General features: G+C 46.1%; 3 protein-coding genes across 9 annotated transcripts in view; 2 read left to right on the plus strand and 1 right to left on the minus strand.

Moving 5' to 3' along the window:
* Positions 1-8,508, plus strand: part of ASPSCR1 (ASPSCR1 tether for SLC2A4, UBX domain containing) — a 38,647-nt gene extending 30,139 nt beyond the window's left edge. For 2 of the 4 annotated variants that reach the window (XM_086856939.1, XM_086856943.1), the window contains 4 exons: positions 2,243-2,294; positions 3,008-3,077; positions 3,396-3,571; positions 4,940-8,508. In XM_086856939.1, the coding sequence (XP_086713065.1) occupies positions 2,243-2,294; positions 3,008-3,077; positions 3,396-3,571; positions 4,940-4,953 (312 nt within the window). In that variant the 3' untranslated portion in view covers positions 4,954-8,508. The remainder of the gene's footprint in view (positions 1-2,242; positions 2,295-3,007; positions 3,078-3,395; positions 3,572-4,939) is intronic. The other 2 variants (XR_015277916.1, XM_086856941.1) reach the window with 2 other exon arrangements.
* Positions 8,453-9,878, minus strand: CENPX (centromere protein X). Its single transcript, XM_086856964.1, has 5 exons — positions 9,770-9,878; positions 9,635-9,686; positions 9,504-9,557; positions 9,152-9,240; positions 8,453-9,017 (listed from the first exon to the last, which is right to left on the minus strand). The coding sequence occupies exons 1-5, from the start codon at positions 9,806-9,808 to the stop codon at positions 9,003-9,005; spliced, it is 249 nt and encodes an 82-aa protein (XP_086713090.1). The 5' UTR covers positions 9,809-9,878; the 3' UTR covers positions 8,453-9,002.
* Positions 9,807-21,188, plus strand: LRRC45 (leucine rich repeat containing 45). Of its 4 annotated transcripts, none has more exons than XM_086856900.1 (17): positions 9,807-10,182; positions 10,686-10,747; positions 11,604-11,674; positions 11,995-12,173; positions 12,871-12,999; positions 13,551-13,699; positions 14,234-14,292; positions 14,412-14,489; positions 15,439-15,574; positions 15,865-15,942; positions 16,124-16,235; positions 16,405-16,475; positions 17,343-17,435; positions 18,040-18,132; positions 18,990-19,163; positions 19,256-19,403; positions 19,789-21,188. In XM_086856900.1, exons 1-17 carry the CDS (start codon positions 9,807-9,809, stop codon positions 19,983-19,985), a joined length of 2,205 nt encoding a protein of 734 aa, XP_086713026.1. In that variant the 3' UTR covers positions 19,986-21,188. The 4 variants fall into 4 exon arrangements, with proteins under 4 accessions (XP_086713026.1, XP_086713028.1, XP_086713029.1 ...); XM_086856902.1 differs by having other exon boundaries at positions 13,587-13,699; XM_086856903.1 differs by having other exon boundaries at positions 13,587-13,699; positions 18,993-19,163.
* The last annotated feature ends 577 nt before the right edge of the window (positions 21,189-21,765 follow it).

The following is a 21,765-nucleotide window of genomic DNA, read 5'->3' on the forward strand; positions in this document are numbered from 1 at the left end:
ATTTTCCAACTTGCAGCTGGCATGAAAAGGATGTTGTGTGTAAAAGGGCTTGAGTGTATGTGTGTTGGGGGGGCCCTTTTTAAGGCACCCATTTCCTAAATAGACGACTGCTGTAGAAACATCAAAGCTCCTGTGAGAGTTTTTTCTGGGGTTTCTAAACCGTGTCTGGTACTTTGTAATTAAAAAAGTTTATGGAGAGCTGTCTTTGTGACTGGAGCACAACCAGGCAATCTTAGGCCCTTTTGATTGAGGAATGAAATGTTAAAAGACCTAATAAATAATTATTTTGCTAAAATGTCAGTTCAAGGATGTGAATCCCCCTGGATGCTTTAGCAGGAGCTGAGTCTTGCAGTAGAGTGGTAAATATCTCCTGTTTCAGCCTAGTGTGATGTTGACTGTACTGCATGACACAGTATCCTATGGCCTCTGTATTAATGTCAAAAAAATGCCTAATACCACATGCTTATCTGAAGCTTGTAAGCAGGAAGGGAGGTGAAGCTATTTCATTTTGCCTTAGTGCAATTAATGTATTAATTTGCATTAATACAATTTTCTTAGTCTCCATATTAGACTATTATTAGACATATTAGCCTCCTGGGTGAAGATCAGGGTTCTGTTGAGTTCTGGTAATTGCTGTGCTGGATTGGGTCCAAGGACCATCATTCCAGTATCCAGCTTGGGCTGGTGGTGGCAACAGAGGCTCAAGATAACTCCAGAGCAGTCAGTCTGCCCTGCACAGTTTCCAAGTATGTATGAGTGATACCAAGTGGGGCAGCAACTTGCTTTTATCTGGTTATTTATTTATTTATTGGATCACTGTGACAAGTTTAGTGTTACTGTTTTGCCAGGGAAAATGTAGACCATAAATTAACATTTGCTGTACAGTTTCTGGCTGTAGCGGTACTTGCTTCTTTTACACCGTGATGATTTAGTTTCTTTACCTCTCTTACTACAAGGCTTCCTAAAAACTTAACAGAGTTGTTTCAGCTAGTTATTCTTTATGTGGTATTTTACTGGCATATAATGCAGGTAATAAATATGATGGTTATTTTTTCAGAATCCTTTCTGGTACAGCTGGTTATGCCATGTCATATTAATCTCCTTCATATCATACCCTCTTAAAAATCTAAGTCTGAGCTTGCATTGATGTCTGTTTTTAGCATGAAATTTAATAACTCTGACTCTCTTGCTCTATATTTCATTTGGGAACACTTGGATGCACTATGGGATGTGATGGTGTAATGTTTTGTAATGTATCACTGAGTTTTTTGATGATGTGGTGTGACACTGGGTTGTCACTGAAGGCAGCAGAGCAACCTCCCTAGGTAGGTCCCTCCTTTATACCCACAGGTGCCTTTGTGATTCCTCAGTTGAACAGGGGGTGTGTGAGTCCAGTTTCACAGTTTCTCTGGTGCCCAGAAAAGGACCAAAAGATAATGAAGGGTCCTGCATCTGACATATGGGAAGAGGTAGGGAGAGTGTCAAGGTTGTTCAGCCTGGAAAAAAGAAGCTCTGTGGGGGCCTTGTCAATGTGTGTAGTAAAAGAGATGGGAAACAGCAAGGGATATGGTCTTAGCAGTGCCCTGTAAAAGGACAAGATGAAATAGACACAAATTACAGGAACTTCCATTGAACATTGAAATAAAAGGAAAAAAAAACCAAAGCAACCAAACCTACTGGATAGAAAAAAATGTTTGAATGTGGCAGGTATTCTGATAAGTAGGAACTAGAAATTCAGGTTGGATTTATAAAAGGAAATACTTAATCCTGAAAAGGTGGTGAAACTAAATAAACTTCAACTATAGACAGGGTGTAAATGTAATAAAATTATTTAGAATAGGTTTTGGGCAGGCATAGCTGGATTTTTCTTCTCTTGGTGTCACAGCCACTCAGGTCTTAGATGATTCTTCATCATATTGGTGCTATCTGCTCAGCAGTGGAGAATCTGGGTGCAGTACAGTGGCCTGAGATATGGGGACGGAGGAGGAGGAGTGGCGGGGCATTCCTGCAATGAGCACTTGCTGTAGAGGTCTCATCACCTGTTCACTGGAACAGACCATAACATTTTCCTTCATGTCTTACTCTGAGTGGCGTGTGCTCTGCACAAGTTTAAGTTTTCATGAATTACAGATGGTTAGTAACCTTGCCTTGAGTTCCATGAATTTGTAGCTGTCTAACCTTCCTCCAATGTTGACAGTGAACTGTGTAAGTAGTGATACCTCATTTTCCCCTTTTGCTGCAGGCTAAACTTTTTCCAGCTGCTGTCATTCATTTTGGATCAGAGGAGTGCAGGGGTGAGTGCATTTCCTCTCTCCTTTAGCTGACTGTATAGTTCTTATAGTAGACTCAGTATTGCATCCTTACTGTCAGAGTTCTTCTGTCAAAATAAACTGCGGTCCTTGAGAATGCTGGTGAATGTCCGCATTCTGACTGGCTAAAGGTCTTCAGAGATGGTTTGGTCAGTTAGTTTGAGCACAGCTGTAGACATTGTACCTCTTTGATGGGATTTTATAGTCTGGGGAGTAGGCTTTGTCTGCCGTGGGATCAAGAATGACAGAAGAATGACTCCATAGGAAAAAAAAAATCCTGTTGTTCAAAATGCTAACTACACAAATGTCTATGAAATGCTTTTGCAGAGCTCCTGTGGTAGTAGACTGGCTGGACATGGTAGAACAGATCTGAATCCTTGGTTCTTTGACATCTGGTTTATGCCTAGAATCCCTGTTTCTCCCAGAGACCAAAGTATGCTCTGGCTTCACAGAAAAGTTCCAGGGATGCAGTGAGCGCTGAAAGAAAATGTCAGGGTCTTGAGGTTTGGATGATGAAATAGACTTGTGAGTTGTGAAGAAACTGGCATGGTTTAGTTACATTCTGGGTTGCTAGGGGAAGGTGATGTAGGTTTACTGTAGTATACAGGAGGTACTTCTTGAGCTGAGAGCTGTGTGATACTGTGGTGATTGATGTATCTGTGTTACCAAATCAGTTATTTGGTTCCATTTCTAAACAGCTTGTTACCTGAAATCAGACCTGCTGAGCTCTGCAGTTTCTCCTTCTGCAGCTGATTTATTAGTAGCCAGGTATGTTGGGGTTGAATACAGTTGCAAATGCCTTAATATTTCAGGAATGGGAAGCATGAAATGACCCCATCTTACTACCAAAAAAATATGCTTTGAAGGTACTAGGACTTCCTTTTCTCCAGAAACTTGACTTCATAGCTTTGTGAGTCCTTCAGTCCTTTCAGTGACTTAAGTAAATACTAGTGCTTCTATCATGGAAAAAGAGGAGCTTTTTCAATCTAACTTTAAAAGTTTAAAGGTGGTGGTGGTACAGGGGGCTATTATGAAAAATGAAGCTTAATTCTACTTGCTTGTTTCCTTTCTCCGATGTTTGTCCAGATCACTAGTTCCTTCTGCTTCATCAACTTTAGCATCAGTGGCTCCATCCCTGTCTGAACCAGAAGTGGGAAGTGAAAAAAAGACCACTGAGCAGCCAGAAGCAGCCAGCACTCAGGATGCTCCGCAAGTGTTTAGAAAGGCCCCTGGGAAAATACCCAAATGGCTGAAGCTTCCAGGTATCAGTGAATCATAGGAGAGCTCTGCTCGTTCTGAGTTGCCCCAAAAGGCAGCTTCCTCTCTGCCAAATATCTGTTGGATATTGACAGTATTGTTACAGATGTTGGCTTGTGCTTGCAGGACATTTGGTTCACCACTTGTCATTCACAAATTTGTTGGTGACTTGAACCTCAGCCTTCACTGGAGAAGTATCTGAATGCAGATTCTGAGCATTGGGAAGTCTGATGCCTAATCCATATGCTTGTAGCATGTTTAACTGTGTTCTGAGCTTGTTGTGCTAAGCTCTTATCTCTGCCAGTGTAGTTCAAATATTAATAGGCAGGATATTCTGCATACCAAGGGCCCATGTAATCTGTTAAATCTCTGGCATAACTTTCCTTTTGCTGCTGTAGTCAGTCTGTTTTAGTACTTCTGCTTCTCTTGAATTTTTTTGTTGGTCATCCTTTTTTTAATCTTCACTGCACAGCAGTAGGGGTTTTCCATCATTCAGATTGCAACCAAGTGTCCATTATGATTTTTTTTCTTGTTTTATCCTGATTGGAAGACTGTGGCCTTGTTTTTAGTCCCAGAACAAATGGCTTATGTGTGTATTTTAGATGAGAATTTATACAGAATGTGAAGTAATTATAAAAAGAATTACTTTTTATTGGCAATATTTGCTTTTTGATGCAGGGGGAAAGACAAGGGGAGTGGGGGGGAGAGGAAGCAAAAGAAAAGGGGGAAAAAAGAAAAGACATTCAGTCTGTTCCCTTAAAGGCAGCAAATCTAGCAATTCTTATATGGAGTGACCTGGTTAATAGTGCCAAATGTTATCTTCAAGGATGAGAATTTTAGTATTTGTTTCTGGAAGACAGGGCGAGGCTATCAGCTCCAGCAAGCAGAGGGGAAGGTGCAAAGGCTGCAAACAGTGGGTCAGTGTCTTTCCCTTCTGTGGCTGGTCTGTTTTAGATTGGTGTTGAGATGCTGATGTGGTGGGAAACAGGATCTTCACTGTTTCCCATTTCCAGTATGTTTGAAGCATTGCACTTGAAATAGTTTTCTTTTCCAGGATTATCTGGATAAAGTACAAAATATCATCTCACCTACCTCTGCAGGTTTTCCATTTAACAGCTGTTATGGAAGGTTAATAATATGCTCTAAACTGCATGTTAATAACATGAAGGATTATTAGGATAATAAGAAGTTCCCTGCTCCAAAAGTAGTGATGTATTTACCATTCCATCTCCCCAAGTGCTCTCTTGGGGTCTCCAATGCTGCCTGAGCACAGCAGTAACCAGAATCCTCAACCACCAGATCGGAGTTACTGAGAAATGAGTAAGTGATAATTACATGTTAAGTGTTCTAATGGTGCTATGTTTATTTCGTAGGTGGAAAGAGATGAAGCATCCTGGGCTGCTGGATCACTGAGCTGTCAGCTGTGCCCTTTTCTCTACAAACTTAATAAGAATGTGCAAAATGTGTTGATGGCCCTGGAGAGATCTAATCTGTATGAACATTAGTTATAAAAAGAGAGCGGCTATTTGAGATACCAGTTGCACCTGGTGGTACCTGTTTGTGGTCTGTGTAACTAGAGAGGCAAGGTTAGAGGTTAAATTTAAGGTTTCTTGCATGCAAATATAAGAGTAGAGAATTAAGGGGGGCACGATACCTATATACTTTCTGCAAAGGACCTTGTTTCTATCCATATTTTTAAATTCAAATCCTCTCACTTCCACCTTCAGAGATCACTTGAGTCTAGCTGCCTGTTTATCTGTTCAGCTGCTTGATTGTCTAGCAGCAAGATACAATCTGGTTCAGCTTTACCTATAATTAAGTGGTGCCTAGAACAAGACTTCTCTCTGCCTCTTAGTGATTAGGGTTAGTACTGCTGATAATTCTGGACATAGATGGCTGGAGAATGAAGAGGAAGCATTTAAGTTACTTAAACCAGTTCAGATCAGTGAACTTACCTGTGAAGCACTTGGGCTGCTTCACTCAGGTTGTGTTCGGTTGCCCGAAATTTGTTAGCAAGCAACACAGGTGTCTGTTCATGGAATGCCTGTTGAGCTTGTTTCTGCCCTGAGCTCTAGTTTTATTTTCACTGTGTATAATTGCCATCAGTAATTAGTTACAGCAAGGGAAAAACCATCCAGTTGAAGAGTCTCTTCAAATGACAGTTGATGGGTGGCCTGAGTATTCCCAGGGCAGGGTAGCTGTGCTCTGCACTGCAGTAAATGTACAGGGAAAAGGCCCAGTCCAGATATTTTTCTCCTGCAGATGCTGTGGGCGGGATGAATATTGGTTAGAATTGCCCTTACACTGGAGATGAACTCTGTAGTGCCATGACAGTCATGGTGCTGGGCTTTTTTTGAAGTCTTCTCCATGGATCAGTGATCTGTGGAGAGCTGGGGCTCCATGGTACAGTAATACCATGTTTCCCATTTTCCTTATTTCCTCCCCACACTACATGTGCATCTGCACAATTTGTAGTTGTAATAAAGCAGAGTGGTCACAGGGGCCCTTTTGGTCGGTCCCTTTGATAGCTTCTTGCCCTGGCACTTGGTGTGTCTGTCAGTTGACAGGAACCTACTCTCTTTTCAATAGGCCTGTCATGCCTCATTCCCTTCCCCCCAGTTTTTTCAACAAAGCAAAACGGAACTTTGTACCATCTGAATGAACTTCAAAGTGGCTAGAAAGGGCACCCTGGGTTCCTGGCACTTGTCATTGTCTCCCTGCCTGGCCAACATTTCCCTTCAGGTCTAATTACTTCCAAATGCTCACAGAATGCTTTGAAGAAACTTGGAGGGAGGGGGAGGCATGAAAGAAAGGTATAAGAGGGAGATTCAAAGCAGAAGGAGCACAGAATGCTTTACCAGGAAGGTTGATTGATGTCTTATATGACACCCAAACATAAACAGGGAATGTGTGCGGCCACTGGCAGCAGGAACGCAAGAGCGCTGTGTGCAGCTCCTGTCCTAAATCCTCCCTGTGGAAAGCAAGCCTTTCTGCCACTTGGTAGGCTATAAAAGACATACCACAGCAAACCAAGAAAACAGTCAAATAATGTTTAAAGTTTATTACTGTTTAGTGGATTAAGTGAGCCTACGCTGCATAGGACTGTTGGTATCTTGGTTCAGGTGCTGTATCAGGCTTATTCATGTTACACAAATCAGAGGTAGGCAGTAGCTGGAGCTGCCTTGCTGAATTTATACAGGATATCTGTGGGGAAACCAGGAGCCATTGCTAATGACAGGTGGTGAAATACTTCTGCTGGTGTTTTTGGTTTCCAGGATTAGAATATGCAGAAGCAGTGTGGTTGGGAGGAAGTTGCAGTGTGCCTTCAGATGTGCTAGTCCTTGTTTTTTGAAGAACACAGGTGACATCAAACAGTACAATCTGCTTAACTGATTTGCTTAGCTGTTGTAATTATGCCAGTTTTTGTAAAGGGTTAGCACTGTAAGTATCCCCTGCAAGTACATGACATGGCAAAACAGGTTTAGGGATACAAGCAGCAAGATCAGTATTCCTGGGGCGGTTTCATGGCTTAAGTGTAGGGGTTTTACACTGCTGACTGTGTTTCCTCAGGCAGTTCTGTCCATGCTTGTCCCTTGTGTAATTCAGCTGTGCATCAAATCCAGTTCAACCACAAGAATGAAAAATTGCTACCTTCAACAGCTGGACAAGAGGTGTTATTCCCTTTCCTGATACAAAGAGTTAATTTTAGCTGCTGCTGCTATTCAATTGCTGCTTTACTGTGAACATCCACATCAGCGGTTCTGTGTGTCAGGGAAGGGAACTTGAGCATTTTTAGGGCAGCAACTTTGGGACTGCTGTTTCAGTAGCAGTCAGAGTGGAAGCAGAGATGAGGATCTGAAATCTGGAAAAGGCAAGGAAGTAGGAGTAAATTCTTTAAGGGGGACAGGACACCCTCACATTTAAAACAGAGGGCTCTTCACTAAGGTACTTGCTACAAGGATTCCTGCCCTGCCAAAGAACAGCACCTGCAGATACCTGATGAACTGGTTTTGTTTCAGTACCACTGCTGCTATAGTAGCTGAACTCATCCCTGGGGTTTTAGGGCAGTCAAAGGTAGTATCACTTGTTTTTTTGGTTTTCTTTTTTTTGCTATTGCCTTTTTTTTACCAGTGATTGTGGGGCTAAAGGCTGAACTAGGTCAGTTCCTTCATTGCATGTGTTGTACAGCTGAACAGTTGTCTCACTGAGACAGTGAGCTGCAGTGCTGAGAGCTGGGTACTGCCACCAAAATGTGTATTAAGACTACAGGTTTTGTGAGGTTTCCAAGTGCTTGGTGTCCTGAGGGAGGGATGACCCAAATAGCTCCTAGCTCAAAGTGCACAGTGAGCCCCTCTGAGCCTCTGCCTGTCACAGCTGTAGCTGAGAAAAAGACTGCTCACTAATGCTGATCCTGCAGTAAGTCAGAGGCAGCAGCGGGCAGGCCTGGGAAAGAAAACTTTTCCGTGCAGCCAGCCATGCATTTCCCAGCAAAGCCAGCTGGGTTGTGTGAGTCCTGCCCACATGTGTAAGGTTTCTTATTTCACAGTGGGCCCCCCCGCTGCCAGAGGGGCCAGGCTGTCCCGTGATGTGGGATTCTCACACATGCTGTTTGTTATTTTGTCCTTTTTTCCTTTCGTCCTACAAAGATTTAGGGAAGAGGGTGGGTGAGGGGAAGACTCTGCAAGTCTTTGAAGCAACTTGACTTTTGATGATGAATTGCAGCAAAGAGCCTACATAAGGAAGGGAGACTTGTTTTTAACTTACTGATGTCTCTTTGTGAGAACAAATTTATAGCGGGGGGAGCAGCCTCTGAGGGAAATACTGAATGCTTAAAAGGTTTCAAGCATTCTTTGATGTCACAGCCCTGGAGAAATACTGGAAGGTAGTGAGAGACAGACACTGTTTATTTATAAAATAAAGATCAGTTACCTGCTCTTGGCAAGAGCCTGTGCCTAAGCTCCTGTTAATGACCTATTCATTGGAAAGGCTTGGAGCTGCACCTGGAGTTGCTGTTACAGCTGCCTGCTTGAGGCATTGAGAGCCTGAAGGTTGGATGATATTTCCAGCCATTAAATCTTCTTCCCATGCACCTCTGTGAAGCAGCACCTCTTTCTCACATTTCACACATCTGAGAAAGCAACAGCATCTTACCATGTTGTGAAATACAGGCCTCTGTTACAGGAGTGAGGCAGCAAGATGGAAACCTGCTATGCATTCAGCTAAACAAAATATAAGCCTGTGGCAGCCTCTTCTCAAAAATATTATCGACAGCATCGTTGCTTTGGGTTCTGTTGTGCTTGGTAAAGGTGAGAGGAAACAGAAGCAAAATGGCAGAGAGAGAAAAAGTTGAGACTTTCTCGTGGAGTGTCTCTGAGGCAGAGACATGAGTCAGGTCAGGACTGTCTGCTGACAGGTGACCTGTGCTTCAGGAGGCCTCTAGAAATCCAGAAGCTGTAAGGAAAGAGCAGCAAGCAAGTCAGGACAGAGGCTGGGATCCCAAAACAGCTCCCAAAAGGTGAGGATTAGGCTGTTTCAGCTCATATCCTCACCCTGCACCCATGCAGTTCAGGCCCACAGTTACATACCAGCTGTGGCAACACTTTCTCCAGATGCTCAGTGTCCACCTTCTTCAGGTCCTCTGCCTGAGCCTGCCGAGCTGCCCGTGCCGCCGCTTCTACAGCCCAAGTGAAAGAAAGGGAAGGTCAGGGAGAGGGGGCTGGGAGCTGTCACCTGTTAGTCTCGTCCGGGGCGCCGGGCTGGTGTCCTGGGAGGAGGGGGTGACCCAGCGCCCCGCATGAGTCGGGGCAGCTGGGCAGGACTCCAAGTGCGCAGGAGGCAGCAGAGCTGAGGCAGGACAGGAGGAGTCGAAGGTTGGCCCAAGTGCTCGGGGAAGAGGCGGGAGCCCATCGCTCTACGGCTGGGGCCCTGAGCGCTCACCTCGGACAAAGACCTTCAGCAACTCGGCCAGCAGCAGCTGCGCGTCGGCGTTAACTGCAACGACACGGCGCTTAGGGGACGGGGGAGCTCGACCCGCCCGGACCCGCCCGCCGCTCCCGCCGCCTCGGTACCTCGGGTCCTTCCGTCTCGGAAATGGAGGCGGAGAAGCCGATCCACGGTTTCCTGCGCAGAGAGAGGAACGGATAAGCGGGGCCGGGGCCGCGCCCGCCGCTCGGGGTAGCGCCCCGCGCCCGGAGCAGCCGCACCTTCCTGAAGCCGTCGGCGCGGCCGCCCCGCTCCTCCATGTCGCGCGTGCCGGGGCCCGCCTCCCGGGGGCGCGCGGCGGCGGGAACGCGCGTCAGGGAGTGCTTCCGGGGGGAAACGCGCACGTCAAGGAGAAGTTCCGGGGGGGAACGTGTGCGTCAGGGAGCGGTACCGGGGCGGAACGCGGCCATGGAGCGGTTCGGGCAGCAGTACGCGCGGCTTTGCGCGGCGGCGGGCGCGGCCCCGCAGGAGTCCGTGCTGCGGCGCCTGCGGGAGCCCGACGGGCTGCGGGGCCGCCTGGACCTGGCGGCGCAGAGCCTGTCGCTGCAGACGTGCAGCGCGCTGGGCCGGCTGCTGCCCGGTGCTGCGCCCTTCGCCGCGCTGGCGCTCGGCGACTGCGGCTTGAGCGAGGAAGGTGCGCGCGAGCCCCTCAGGCTGTCCCGGCGGGCCCGCTCTCTCTCCCGCGGCGGGCGAGGCGAGGCGCGGCGCTGGGCCGGGAGGTCGCTCGTACTGGACGCCGGCGAAGGCGCCCAGTCCGTGATCGTGCGGGTGGTCGCGCACCCCTCGGGCCCTCCTGCGGCGGCGGGGGCAGCTCTGCTCTCGTTGGCCGTGGACTGACGGGACAATTCGCTGGATGAGGTGGCCGGCATTAAGTGGGGGCAGTACATCCGTGTCCGCAGAGCCTGGCCAAACGTGGGCTTTTTTCAGGGCTGTCAGGTAGATGTGTAAGCCGACGTGTCTCTGTCCAGACACATTTTTGAGAATGTATAAGCAGTCTCCTGCCCTGAAAGCTCAGGGTCGCGCTTTCCAACAGCAGTAGCAGTTTGCCAAGTAATTTGTTTATCGCTAGGATGATATGCTGCCGGTTTAGGCAGAGGGTTTTGCAGATGAAATAAACAGCTCTTTTTTTCTGCTCAGGTGTAAGACTTTTGTTGCATGGTCTTTGCTCCAACACCACAATCAAAGCCTTGGATCTGAAGGTGAGTCTGTTTGAATAGAATTAAGAGTGTTCTGTGGTGGAGAAGGAAAAAGGAGCACAGGCTTAATCAGAAATAGACAGGACAGTCCTGGTGCAGGATTGTTCAACAAGATGCATACTTCTGTAAGGTTTTTGTTCTCATGTGACTCACTCCTTGTTAATACCATGTCACAATTTTCTGAAGTTACTCTGCAGATTATCCATTTTTATTCAGTTACCCTATTTTGATAAGTTATTGCTATTTGCCTTTTGTCAATTGCTGCTTGGGCAGATGAGGCATATGTAGGCTTTTTGGGGGATTCCTCTATTGATCAATGAGTTACTAGCTGTTCTGCTTGTGTTTCTGTCTTTTGACTAGCCTGGGCTTTGAACTAAGCATATGCCTTCAGATGTGATTGTCTCTCTACTGAGAGTGACTTTCTATCTGCATTCCTCTGGCAAACAGCTATTCCCTTGAATTTACCATCACAAACAGCATCACAGTCACAAACTGCATCATAACTTTCTTTCTCATTTGTGCTAGTGTTAACAAAGCCCTTCTTAATGAAGTGTGTTAAAATAGTTACAGTTATCTAGAATTGCTGTTTTCTGTCCCATTGTGGCCCATGCTTGTTCTGTGCTATTTTGTGATTTTTGCAAGCTCTCAGTCATGGTGCCCTCATAAGAGCAGTGGTGCATATGGATCCACTGTTCCTCCAAGGTTTTTCAATTTGTGGAGGGCAATCAAGCAAATGTTGATTGGACCATCTTTGCCTGACTGTAATTGGCATTACAGCTGAGATGCATCTGGTGGTGTTTGTGGTCAAGGTGGACTGGGACAGGCTTAGCCTACTGATCACCTGGGGCTTCTGTTTCAGGGAAATAACCTGCGAACCATGGGAGCTGAGGCTTTGGGAAAACTTCTTAGGCAGAACAAATCCATTAGGAGGTAAAAAAATATACCTACCTCTCTTTGTGCTATTCTTGCTGGATGCAGCACGACATTTGAAAAGGGTTGAGGGTGTTTTCCGTTGGGGTAGGAGGAATGCCAAGCCGTGCAATTTCTTGTAAGGGGTGGGACAGGCAAAAGCATGAAAACTGGAGGTGCTCTTTTGGAGGATGCTGGGTCCTGGCAGTGTCCTGCTCTCTAAAACCGAGCCCACTCATGGAGCTAGGTGTTTGACCGTGTATGCCATGATCTGTGGATCGTTCAAGTTCATGCCGCTGTCCATTTACTCCACAAACACCAATCCTGTCTGATTTCCCTAGCCTAACCTTAGAATGGAACAGCCTCGGCATGTGGGAGGAGGGCTTCTCCTTTTTCTGCCAAGGGCTGAGAGCAAACAACTTTCTTCAGCATCTGGATCTGCGCAATAACCAGATTAACCATCAAGGGGCTGGAGAGCTGGCCATGGCACTGACACAAAATACCAGCCTTCAGGAGCTGGGTAAGGGTTCTTTGTCCACATATGCATATAGGCATGCAAACATACATATATCTTCAGGTTTCTTGCCTCAGTTTCTTCCAACTGGTCGGTGTCATTCCCAGTTCTTGTCAGTCTGGAGTGCTTTGCTGGCTTTGTGCAGGGAGAGGTCACAACCCCATGGCCTTTGGAGAGTGGGAACTGAAATGGGAATTCCTGGAACCAAACCTGCAGATGAAGAATTGTGTTTTTTGAGCAGAACAGTCTTTAGTGGAGGAGGAAGTGTTTTCATTCCTGTTTGTGGTTGCAGTTGGCATGCCTTGTGACACTCTTGATACTTTAATTCGCACTTGCTTTGTCCACGTGATAAGGAATTTTGCTGGAATTTCCTTCAGGAGAATGTGGCTTTTGTTGCCAATTCTTTCTTATCCACAGATTCTGTCTGTGGAAGGAAAGCTCGTGAGAGCCAAATGTGAGACGTAGACTTCTGTGATGACATCCTGCAGTTTACTAAAGATTTATTCTTGCCTTTCCTGCTTTGTCACTTTCTCTTCCTCTCATTCATCTTGAAAGGGGCCAGAGTAGTCACCTGTGGTTGTGCTAAGGCTATCTGGGATTAGTTAACTGTGCTTGCAGATACATAAAGAACATGGGTTCTCTTGAGCCCTGCATTTTTCAGCAGATGCGTGACTACCATGGTGAAAGTTTGCTTTCTGTGTAGATTTGCGATGGAATAACATTGGGCTTCTGGGTGGCCGAGCTTTGCTGAACTGCTTGCAAAGCAACAAGACCCTGAAGAAGCTTGAGCTGGCAGGGAACAATGTTCCTGGCGACATCCTGAGAGCTGTGGGTAAGTATAATGTATGTACAGTAGTGAATCACTTAACTCCTTTCCCAGCTCAGCACTTGGGGGATATAGGGCACCTGCTGCTCCAGAAGAGAGCTAATCCTCTTTCCCTCCCTTTCTCAATAGCATTTCTACAATGCCCTATGTCACCGCTTCTTGTCCTTTAGTGAGAGCTAGTCAAGTTGAAAGTGTCACTTTCACCAGCAAAAGCGAAAAAATAATTTGGATTGTGTTATTAGAGATTGCTGTGCCATGTGAGTGTGGGAGAACTTGATGCTTTTGTTCATAGTTTGCCTCTGATGAGCCAAGTTTTTATGTGGCTTACGCAGCCCATCCTGTCCTGTCCACAGCAGAGTTGAACAGTTTTCCTGAGGCTGGGGTGTTGATTACCCTTAGACACTGCTCTCTTTGATCCCATCCCACCTTGTGATGTAAGGTGGGACTCTCTCTACATGGGCCAGCCTGAGAAGGGCAACTGTCCTGGTGCTTCTGATAGCCAGTGGTCATCCTGAGTGCTGTCTCTTCCAGCAGTGCTTGTTATTCTCTTGCTTTAGAAACTTGTGCATGTTGTCCTACTCTCTCTGCATCAGAACAAGCCTTGGATCACAACCAAGACCGTGAGGCTATCCTGAGTGAGGCACAGAACCAAGTGGACATCCTCAGCAAGGAGGTTTTGAGTCTGAAAGATGAGAAGAACAAACAGGTCAGCAGATGTTGGCAGTTCAAATGGGGTGACTAGGATCCTTTGCTTTCCCTTGAGGTCCCCTCAGAGCACTCAGTGGCAGTATTATTGTGCACCTGAAGTTGCATTTGCATTTTTGTGGCCAGGCACACAGCATCATTTAGTACATTGGGTCTGTCCTCTGAGCTAGGTTGCCTAGGAATCAAGTAACAGTATGAGTATGGACACATCCCTGCTGAACATATTCACTCTGGGTTCTGGAGGAGCTTTAGTTATTTGTGGTTTCATTTATTTTGCAATCAGTTTGATATTTTCCAAGTGGTGTAAACCTAGAGATCTGACATCTTAGGGTTTCCATCTGACACCTTAGGATGCAGAGTCCCTGTAGCTGATGACCTTATTCAGACGTGCTGATAAACCAATCAAACTTCCAGTTTGCTTCCAGTAGAGTGGCTTGACACGTCTTCAGCTGTTGTTGGGAAGATAAGGATGAGAAATGTAAAGGTTTGTCACTGATGCAATTCATTTTCTCACTGAATTTTGCCTTGCTCACAGTTCATGGATTTTGTGGATACTGTAGACAAGCAGAAAGCAGAAAGAGCCAGGAGTGAGAAGTGAGTTAGATTTCTAAATGTTTTCTGCTCTTTGATGGGAGAATTGAGCACTCTCCATTTCCTGGCAGAAATTACCCAGCTTTTTTTTATTTCCTTTTTTCCCCTTCCCAAATATGCAGAATGTCTGCGGCACGAGTCAGCCAGCTGCAAGAAGCATTGGATGAGCAGTACTCCATTATGAATTCACTGAAAACCAAGTATGGCGGAAGAAAATCTTTGTCTTCCCACTGTTTGCGCTGTTTAAGCAGTGCCGAGCAGAGCTTCTAAGAAGGGGGATAATCTTGTAGGGTAGCTGGATTACTATTTTGGTTAGTTCTGCAGTAATATCCAAAGTTACAGTCAGATCAAGTCTTTGAGTTTGCCATACTAGATACTTAGACTGCTTTTAAGTAAAATTACAGTGCATTGGTGTAAGAGCAAGTGAATTACAGAGGGTGGGAAGAAAGAAAAAGGATTGTGCAGATGGGATGGGGGCATGTTCCTTGCATGGTTTACAGCCTTGCAGGAATCTCTGCCTTCTTCCCCTAGCAGCTGACTGCGTTCTCTGGAAACTGCTGCAGGTATGGAGGAGCCTGGCTTGGGAACAGTGAGGAAGAGGTGCTCAAAAGAAGTGCTAGGTTATGCAGAGCCTTATGCACATGGCTGTGCTTTGACATTCAAACACTGCTGAGCCTGCCTAGTTTAGTTTTGCCAGGTAAAGGCAGTGTTATTATGCCATGCAGTGATGTGGACATGTCTGTCTTGGACAGAACATGCAAATTGCTTCTGCTACCCATGTTTAAAATCCTGTCTCTTTAATTTCAAACAGCTTTGCAGTGACATAAAGTAGCCAGCTGTGTTCTGTGGGAGCAGGCAAATCCTGGAGGAGTCTGGGCAGGGAAAATGGCTCATGGAAGACAATGCAGAGCAAATGCAATGGGCACCAGAACACTGGGCCCTGGGAAGTCCCAAGTCACTGCAGGTGCTGCTGCGTACAGAAGTCAGTGGTGTCCTTTCCCTGGAAGCAAAAAATGCTTCATTTAGGTAGTCTGATTTCATCTACTGCAAGATGGACATTAGCACCTTGTACCAGGTGGCATAAAGAGCTTGCTGCAGTGTCTGCTTTGGAAAAGGCTATTTTCTTTAAAAAGACTATTTTCTTTATAGGCTGCAGATGACTGAAGCTGCCCTGGCTCTGTCTGAGCAGCGGGTGCACAGCTTGGGAGAGCTTCTGCATGCCATGAAACAGGAACAAAACTCTGTTGCTGACTGCCACTTCAGGGAGCTCCAGCAACAAAAGCAGGTGAGCTGGATAAGTCCTAGTTGTGTTTGAGAGCAGGGCTGTAGGTCATAACTGGTTTGTGTACATTTGGGGGATGCTGGATGCAATAGGGAAGCATGATTTTTACCATGGCCAGGTTAAAGCCACCATGACAAAAAATCTTGTGTGAATTAGATAGTTGCCTGGTGTGGAGAGGAGCCCTTGTGTTTATGGTGTACATTTGACTTAGCCAAGTATGATGTTGGTTGGCGTGGGTTGGTAGTGCAAGAATTAGGGGGAGTACAGGTTTTTAATTTTGGTTCTGTTTGCAGGAAGGTGCTGATCGGGAAGGCAAGCTTATGCATGACTTGTCTGCTGCCAGTGAGAAAAATCTGCTGCTGAGAAACCAGGTAAACAGGAAACCAGGAAACCAAGTCCAAGTCTGAGAAGTGGCACTTGAACATGTATAACATCTGCTCCATACGTATGGTCTCTATTTTGATCCTTGGTTGGGTGTCTCTTCATTGTCCTGTACAGCAGACTTTCTCTGCTAATAGGAAAAGCCTTTGTGGTGGTATTTTCCTTATGTAGGTGGATGAGTTGGAGAGGAAGTGCAAAGTTCAGCAGGATCAGCTGTTCCAGGTGAAACAAGACTTGACCAACGCAACAGCAGAGCTGAAGCTTCGGGCTGTGGAGGCTGAAGGTGAGTGGAGGAGTAGAAACAGCTTGTGGACACCTGTGGTTGGGATCATTGTTCCTGAATCAACAGCACAGGCAGCCAAGGAGAAAGGGTTGGCAGAGAGTGAAAAAGGATGGATACAGCTGTGTGGCAGGAATACCAGAATTGTGATATGCCTGTTTTTAATCTGCAGAACGTCTGGAAATGGAGAAGAGAAGATTTAAACAAAGCCTTGAGGACATGGAATCCCTTCGGGTAAAAGAGGTATGGATGAGGTTTCTGCAGCATCCTGGTTAGTCATTCTTTGGTCCTGGCAGGCATCACTACTGGAGGTTATTGTTTGCTGTCATGTGTTCTTAAAAAAGTTAGTGGGCTCAGATTTATTGTGGGAATAATGGGCCATTTCTTCAAGCAAAGCCTGATTGAACAGATCACAAGACTTTCTACCAGCTAGTAAGATTTCCTAGGTTTCAAGAGTATGAGCCAGAGTGGTATGTGATGCTACAAGAGAGGCTGGCCTTTTTGTTGGTCTGTGCACAGAGGTAATTACAAATAAGGAATATTTTCCTGCTTCTGAAATAAATACATTTTAATGTTTTAATTGCTTATACCCAAGCAGTCCTTTATTGGGGCTCAGCATGCTAGTTCCTTCTCTGTTACGTTTCAAAGGGGTTGTGTCTGCGTGTGGACAGGCCAACAGACTACAAACAATTGTCTTTGTAGTGTTTCCTGAGGTTTGAAATCTCTCCAAAATAAAGTTATTCTAATAGATTTCTCTGAAGATATTGGAATCTTTTAAGAAAAGACACAGGCCAGAAAGATTTTACCAAGATTACAGCTGGAAAATGAATCTGTTGTGTTTTGTATCACTTGACAATGAGAGCTTGGAGCTTACCTTCCTTGTGGCCTGGGAAGGATCTCTGTCTAAAAATTCCCAGTTTCTAGAGGACAGATTCTCTCTGCATTACGGTTTCTTAGTGGAATTCAGAGAGAGGTAGGAAATTTCTTTGCTGGTAGGCGGGTCAGTGAGAGGATGCTTCACTGTTGTGATGAGTAGCCTTGCTGCTTGCTGTGCCTGGAGATGGGAGTGGTTTTCTGTCACTTGCTTGCATGGTTTCTGCTGCTTTGCAGGTGGATCGTATGACACAGCACATGGAGGCCAGTGAACGTTCCATGCACAACAGGATCCAGAGGCTGGAGGCCATCAGGATATCTCTGGAGGAGGTGAGAGAAAGTGTTCTAGGCGTGTTTGAATATTCATATAGCTGTGCACAGAGAAGGCTTCCAGGAAAGCGTTATGGAGTCTCCCACTGCAGACCTTTGTAAAGCTGTTATGTGCTGTAAGAAGGAACAGAAAACAGCAATATACCAGCTAAAATGACTTTAATTCTTTGCAATAAGGAAGAAGATTCCAAGGAGTAGCTTGTAAATTCAGACTGGACAAAAATAAGGATTCCATTGAACATGGTTAGAGTCTTACTAAGATTTGACTTCACGGGTTTCTCATGTTGTCACAAGTAGTGTAGCATGTTTATCCATATCTATTTCCCCAGCTACATCCAGCACTGCTCTTTTGTATTCCCTTGTTTTGGAAAGCTTTAACCAATACTTTCCTCATATAACTGAAATTCACATTGAATTATTATTGAAGATAGCAGTCTTGAAGTGAGGAAAGGTCTGTCATTTTTGTTTGCTTTTGCTGCCCCTGAATGAGAAGGAGAGCTGTAACATATTGGAGCCTGTGACTTGAAGCTGCTACTGTTTCCTGGTCAGTGTTGCAGCAATGCAGCTTCTCTGTCTGGAATAATTTTCCATGTTTCTGTGGCAGGAGCTGAGCCAGGTCAAAGCAGCTGCACTAACTGAGCGAGGACAGGCAGAGGAGGAATTAGTAAAAGTCCGGAGTCAAGCACGCTTGGAGGAGGTAAGGACAAGACCTACCTGTGGGCCTGCCCCTGTGGGAAGGAAGTGGTTTGGCTACCTAGTCTGTGTTTTAGTCTTGGGGAACTGCTAAGTAACTCCTGTCTGGGTTTCATTGACCCAGAAACGGTGTGATTTCTGACAAAGAAGCCCTGAAAAGTCTAATTTGAATTGTCTTCAGTAGTAACAGAACTGATGAGGGTATGGCCATGGCAGATTTAGTTTAAGTTGCCAACATCTGAAGCCAACAGCCAGATGTTGATCCTTCTTTTCAATGGCAACTTTCATGGAGTGCTCCTGTTTCTCTGAACTCTGAGAAATTTCTTCAGGTGGCTACTGCTGCTAGATAAATAAAATCACAGTTATATTGAATCTGTGAAAATGGCAATGAAGTTAATATCCTGTGAAAGAGAACAAGGGATGAGGAAAATACACAAAAATTATTAGAATATTTACTTATTTGTAACATCACAAAAGAAAATGCTTCACTGAGTTACAGACATAGAAATCTGATGTGTGGGACCCAGCAGTTGCTTAGCTGCATGCAGTGATGCTGCAGAGCCATTTGAGGTATGGAGGAAGTGAAGGTAGAGCATTGGTTGCAAACACTGGCAGTGACATCAGTGCATCTGCCAAGGACCTGTGTTTCTCAGCTGAGTGTTTCAGTCTCTGTCAAGGTCCTCCCTGGCAAGAGGAAGCAGCTTGAAGTCACTCCTGAGTGCAAGGAGCAGGGCTGTGTCCTCTGCTTGTCAGTGCCAGTTGACTCAATAAAGGGTTCACTGTATTAGGAACAAAGAGGGGAGAATCTCTTCACAGGAGTGAAGTGGGACTTGAATTTTCATTTTCCTTTGTGCCTTACAGCAGCAACGAATAGAACACCTGGAAGAGAAGCTGCGTCTGATGACTGAGTCAAGGGATGAAGCTCAGAACTGCTGCCTTAAGCAAAAAGAAATGGTTGCTGAGGCCCAGGCCAAAGCCAAACAGCTGACCCTATATGCTGATGGACTCAGGAGGAGGCTGGATGAACTTCAGCAGGTAGTTAGGACTGGAGTAGAGATAGTTACCACAGGGCCAGAACAAGTTGCTGAAGTTTTTTGGTTGTTCATGGATTTGTCTTTGTGTGTCAGGACCTGGACAGTAAAGAGGAGGAGAAAGTGACAGAGCTAAATAAGGTGAAAGTGGAATTACAGGAGCAGATTGGGCACCTGGAGGCTGAACGTGCAGCCCAGGATGGGCTGAGAGAGAAGATTGCAGCTCTGGAAAGACAGCTGAGAGGTGATGGGTCCTTTCATGCTTCTGAAATGGTATTGCTGCGTTACCCTGCACTGGGCTTGGAACTGAGCTGTGCTTGCAGGTAGCAACAGCAAGTGTTTCTTGCCTGTGTGTACACCTATGAGTTGTACTCTTCATTCATGTGTATTTAGTGTCTTCATTTTATAGAGACCAAGACACAGGTGACCACCGAAAGCTGTACAGCAAGCAAAGTGTTTGGATTTCCAGTCCCATGAAGTGTGCATGCTGTCTGTGCAAAACCTCTCATGATGTCTCATGCAGCTCCTTTTGTGTGCCTGTTGACCATACCACTTCCATTTCCTTTGGCCTGTTCTTAATTATTCTAGTGATATCCTTGATTTTCTTTACTAATGCTGCTTTTTCACAGCCCTATCCAGTAATCACCGTGAAGCACTGCTGGACAAGGAGGGTGAGATCTCACTACTGCTGGAGAAGCTGAGAATGAAGGAGGCTGAGATCTCCAGGGTGAGGGAAGAGGAAACGCAGCGAGCAAGTTTCTTGCAGAGTGCCATCATGTCATATGTGCAGGGATCTTGCTTGGGAACCCACAGTTCCAGGAAGTGAGAGCGTGGCTTAAAGAATCCAAATACCTGCTGTCAGGGAAAGGGTGAGCTACTCAGATACAACTCCTTCTTCTTAAATGGGACAGTTTTATCAGTGTGGTGATGCTAGAGCTCACAAAGAGTGATACTCTTGCTGTTCAGAAGTCTTCCTCCTGACAGCGTAAAGGAGAGGAGGAAACAACCATGCAGGCTTGTGGCTCTGAGTCCTTGTTGGTCCCTTGGAGTCCCCTCCCCTGCACTGTCACAGCCTGTTTGTTCAGGGGGTTACTGGTTACTGGGGGGAGCTTGTATGTTCCCAGGCAGGGTGCTGCTGCAGCATTTGTTTGGTTACCAGGACTGTTCACAGAGAAAAGTGAGAAAAAGTGACAGGAGTGTTTACATTTTCCTGTGGGCTGGAGCAATTTGCCTTGATAATGGGATCCTGAAACTGCTTGAAACACCAGATATTATCCACCTGTGCTTTTTCACCCAGTGTTTACAGACAGAAGCAGAGTCTGACAGAGCCCTCTCTGGCTTGGTTACCCTCCCTGCTGTGGCTCTGGCTGTACTGGTGGGCAGTAGATACACATTCAGCATACATAGAAGCAGCTGTGCCAAGAGGCTTTGGGTAAAGTGCTGTCCATGTCCTTGTGGGACAGCTGGGCTTTGCCAGTGGTTCTACTTGTACAGCAACGAGTGGCAGGGTAAGGGTGAGTGGGTGTTTGGCTGTCAACATCTGTGCTTCTTCACTGTGAACTGCAGCCCTTAGGTGAAGATGTTGTGGCCAGTACTGCTACAGGATTTAGTTTCACTATGGCAAATGGCAAAACTGTTCTCCTGGCTTCTCACGCTCCTAGAACTGAGTACTGTGGCCTTAACCTGGAGAGAAGTGATGCTTCTGGTGTGACACTGGGAAGTTGCTTCTCAGAGCACAGAGGGGAGAAGGAACTTCCTCTCTTGACAGCACAAGTCCTTGCATGACCTGGAGAAAGGGAAAGGCTACAAGAGTCTGAATTGGAGAGAGCAGGAGCTGTTGTCAGGCCAGCTGTATTGAGGCTTGAGGGAGTTCTTATGCGAGTCTGGGGTGGGAATGTATCTTAGAGTATGTATTTTAAGAGACACCTGGAAAATGAAAGTTTCTGTGTGGACTGGTTGCTTTGTGGTCATGATTTTTTATATTGGGTTTTGCTCTGCTTAATAAAGAACTTTTGCATTTTGTCATTGACACTGGACACTTTGGCTGATGCGGAGGGTGGGGCCTTCTGCTGTGTTACTCTCCTGAAGACCCTATCAGCCTGGAGCTAAATTATAGAGGTCTCTCTAGAGGAGACCCTATTAGTCCTGGAGCTAAAAGGCTGTTATAGGTGGATAACATGGGGGTAGTTTTGGTTCTGGACTAAGATAAAAGCAAAGAAGCTGGGAAGGTGTTCCCTAGTCATAAGGAAGAGAACCTGTGGCAGTAGCTACTTTGTGGCTGCTGGGCAGCACTGCAGACCTGCAGGTAAGGGAAAAGCAAAGCCTGTTCTTTTCAGGCAGGGCCACTACTGTGGACACCTGGCAGGCTAACTTGGGGACCGGGGGGAAGCCAAAAGCCGTCTTGCAGAAGGATTTTTGCTACTCCATCTTTGTTCCTCAGCAGCTCTAGGCAGATGACAGCGAACTGTGCAGCTTTCAAAGCTTTTCACTGAGCCGGTGGGCCCCAGTGCAGTAAACGGCCCCGAGCAGCATTCACTACTTCTCTGCCCCAGCGCCCGCGGCGGAGCCGCATCTGGCCCCTGGAGAGCGGCGGGAGACGCGGGCCT

Source organism: Cyanistes caeruleus, chromosome 19 (genome assembly GCF_971803275.1).
Source record: "Cyanistes caeruleus chromosome 19, bCyaCae1.hap1.1, whole genome shotgun sequence".
NCBI lineage: Eukaryota > Metazoa > Chordata > Aves > Passeriformes > Paridae > Cyanistes > Cyanistes caeruleus.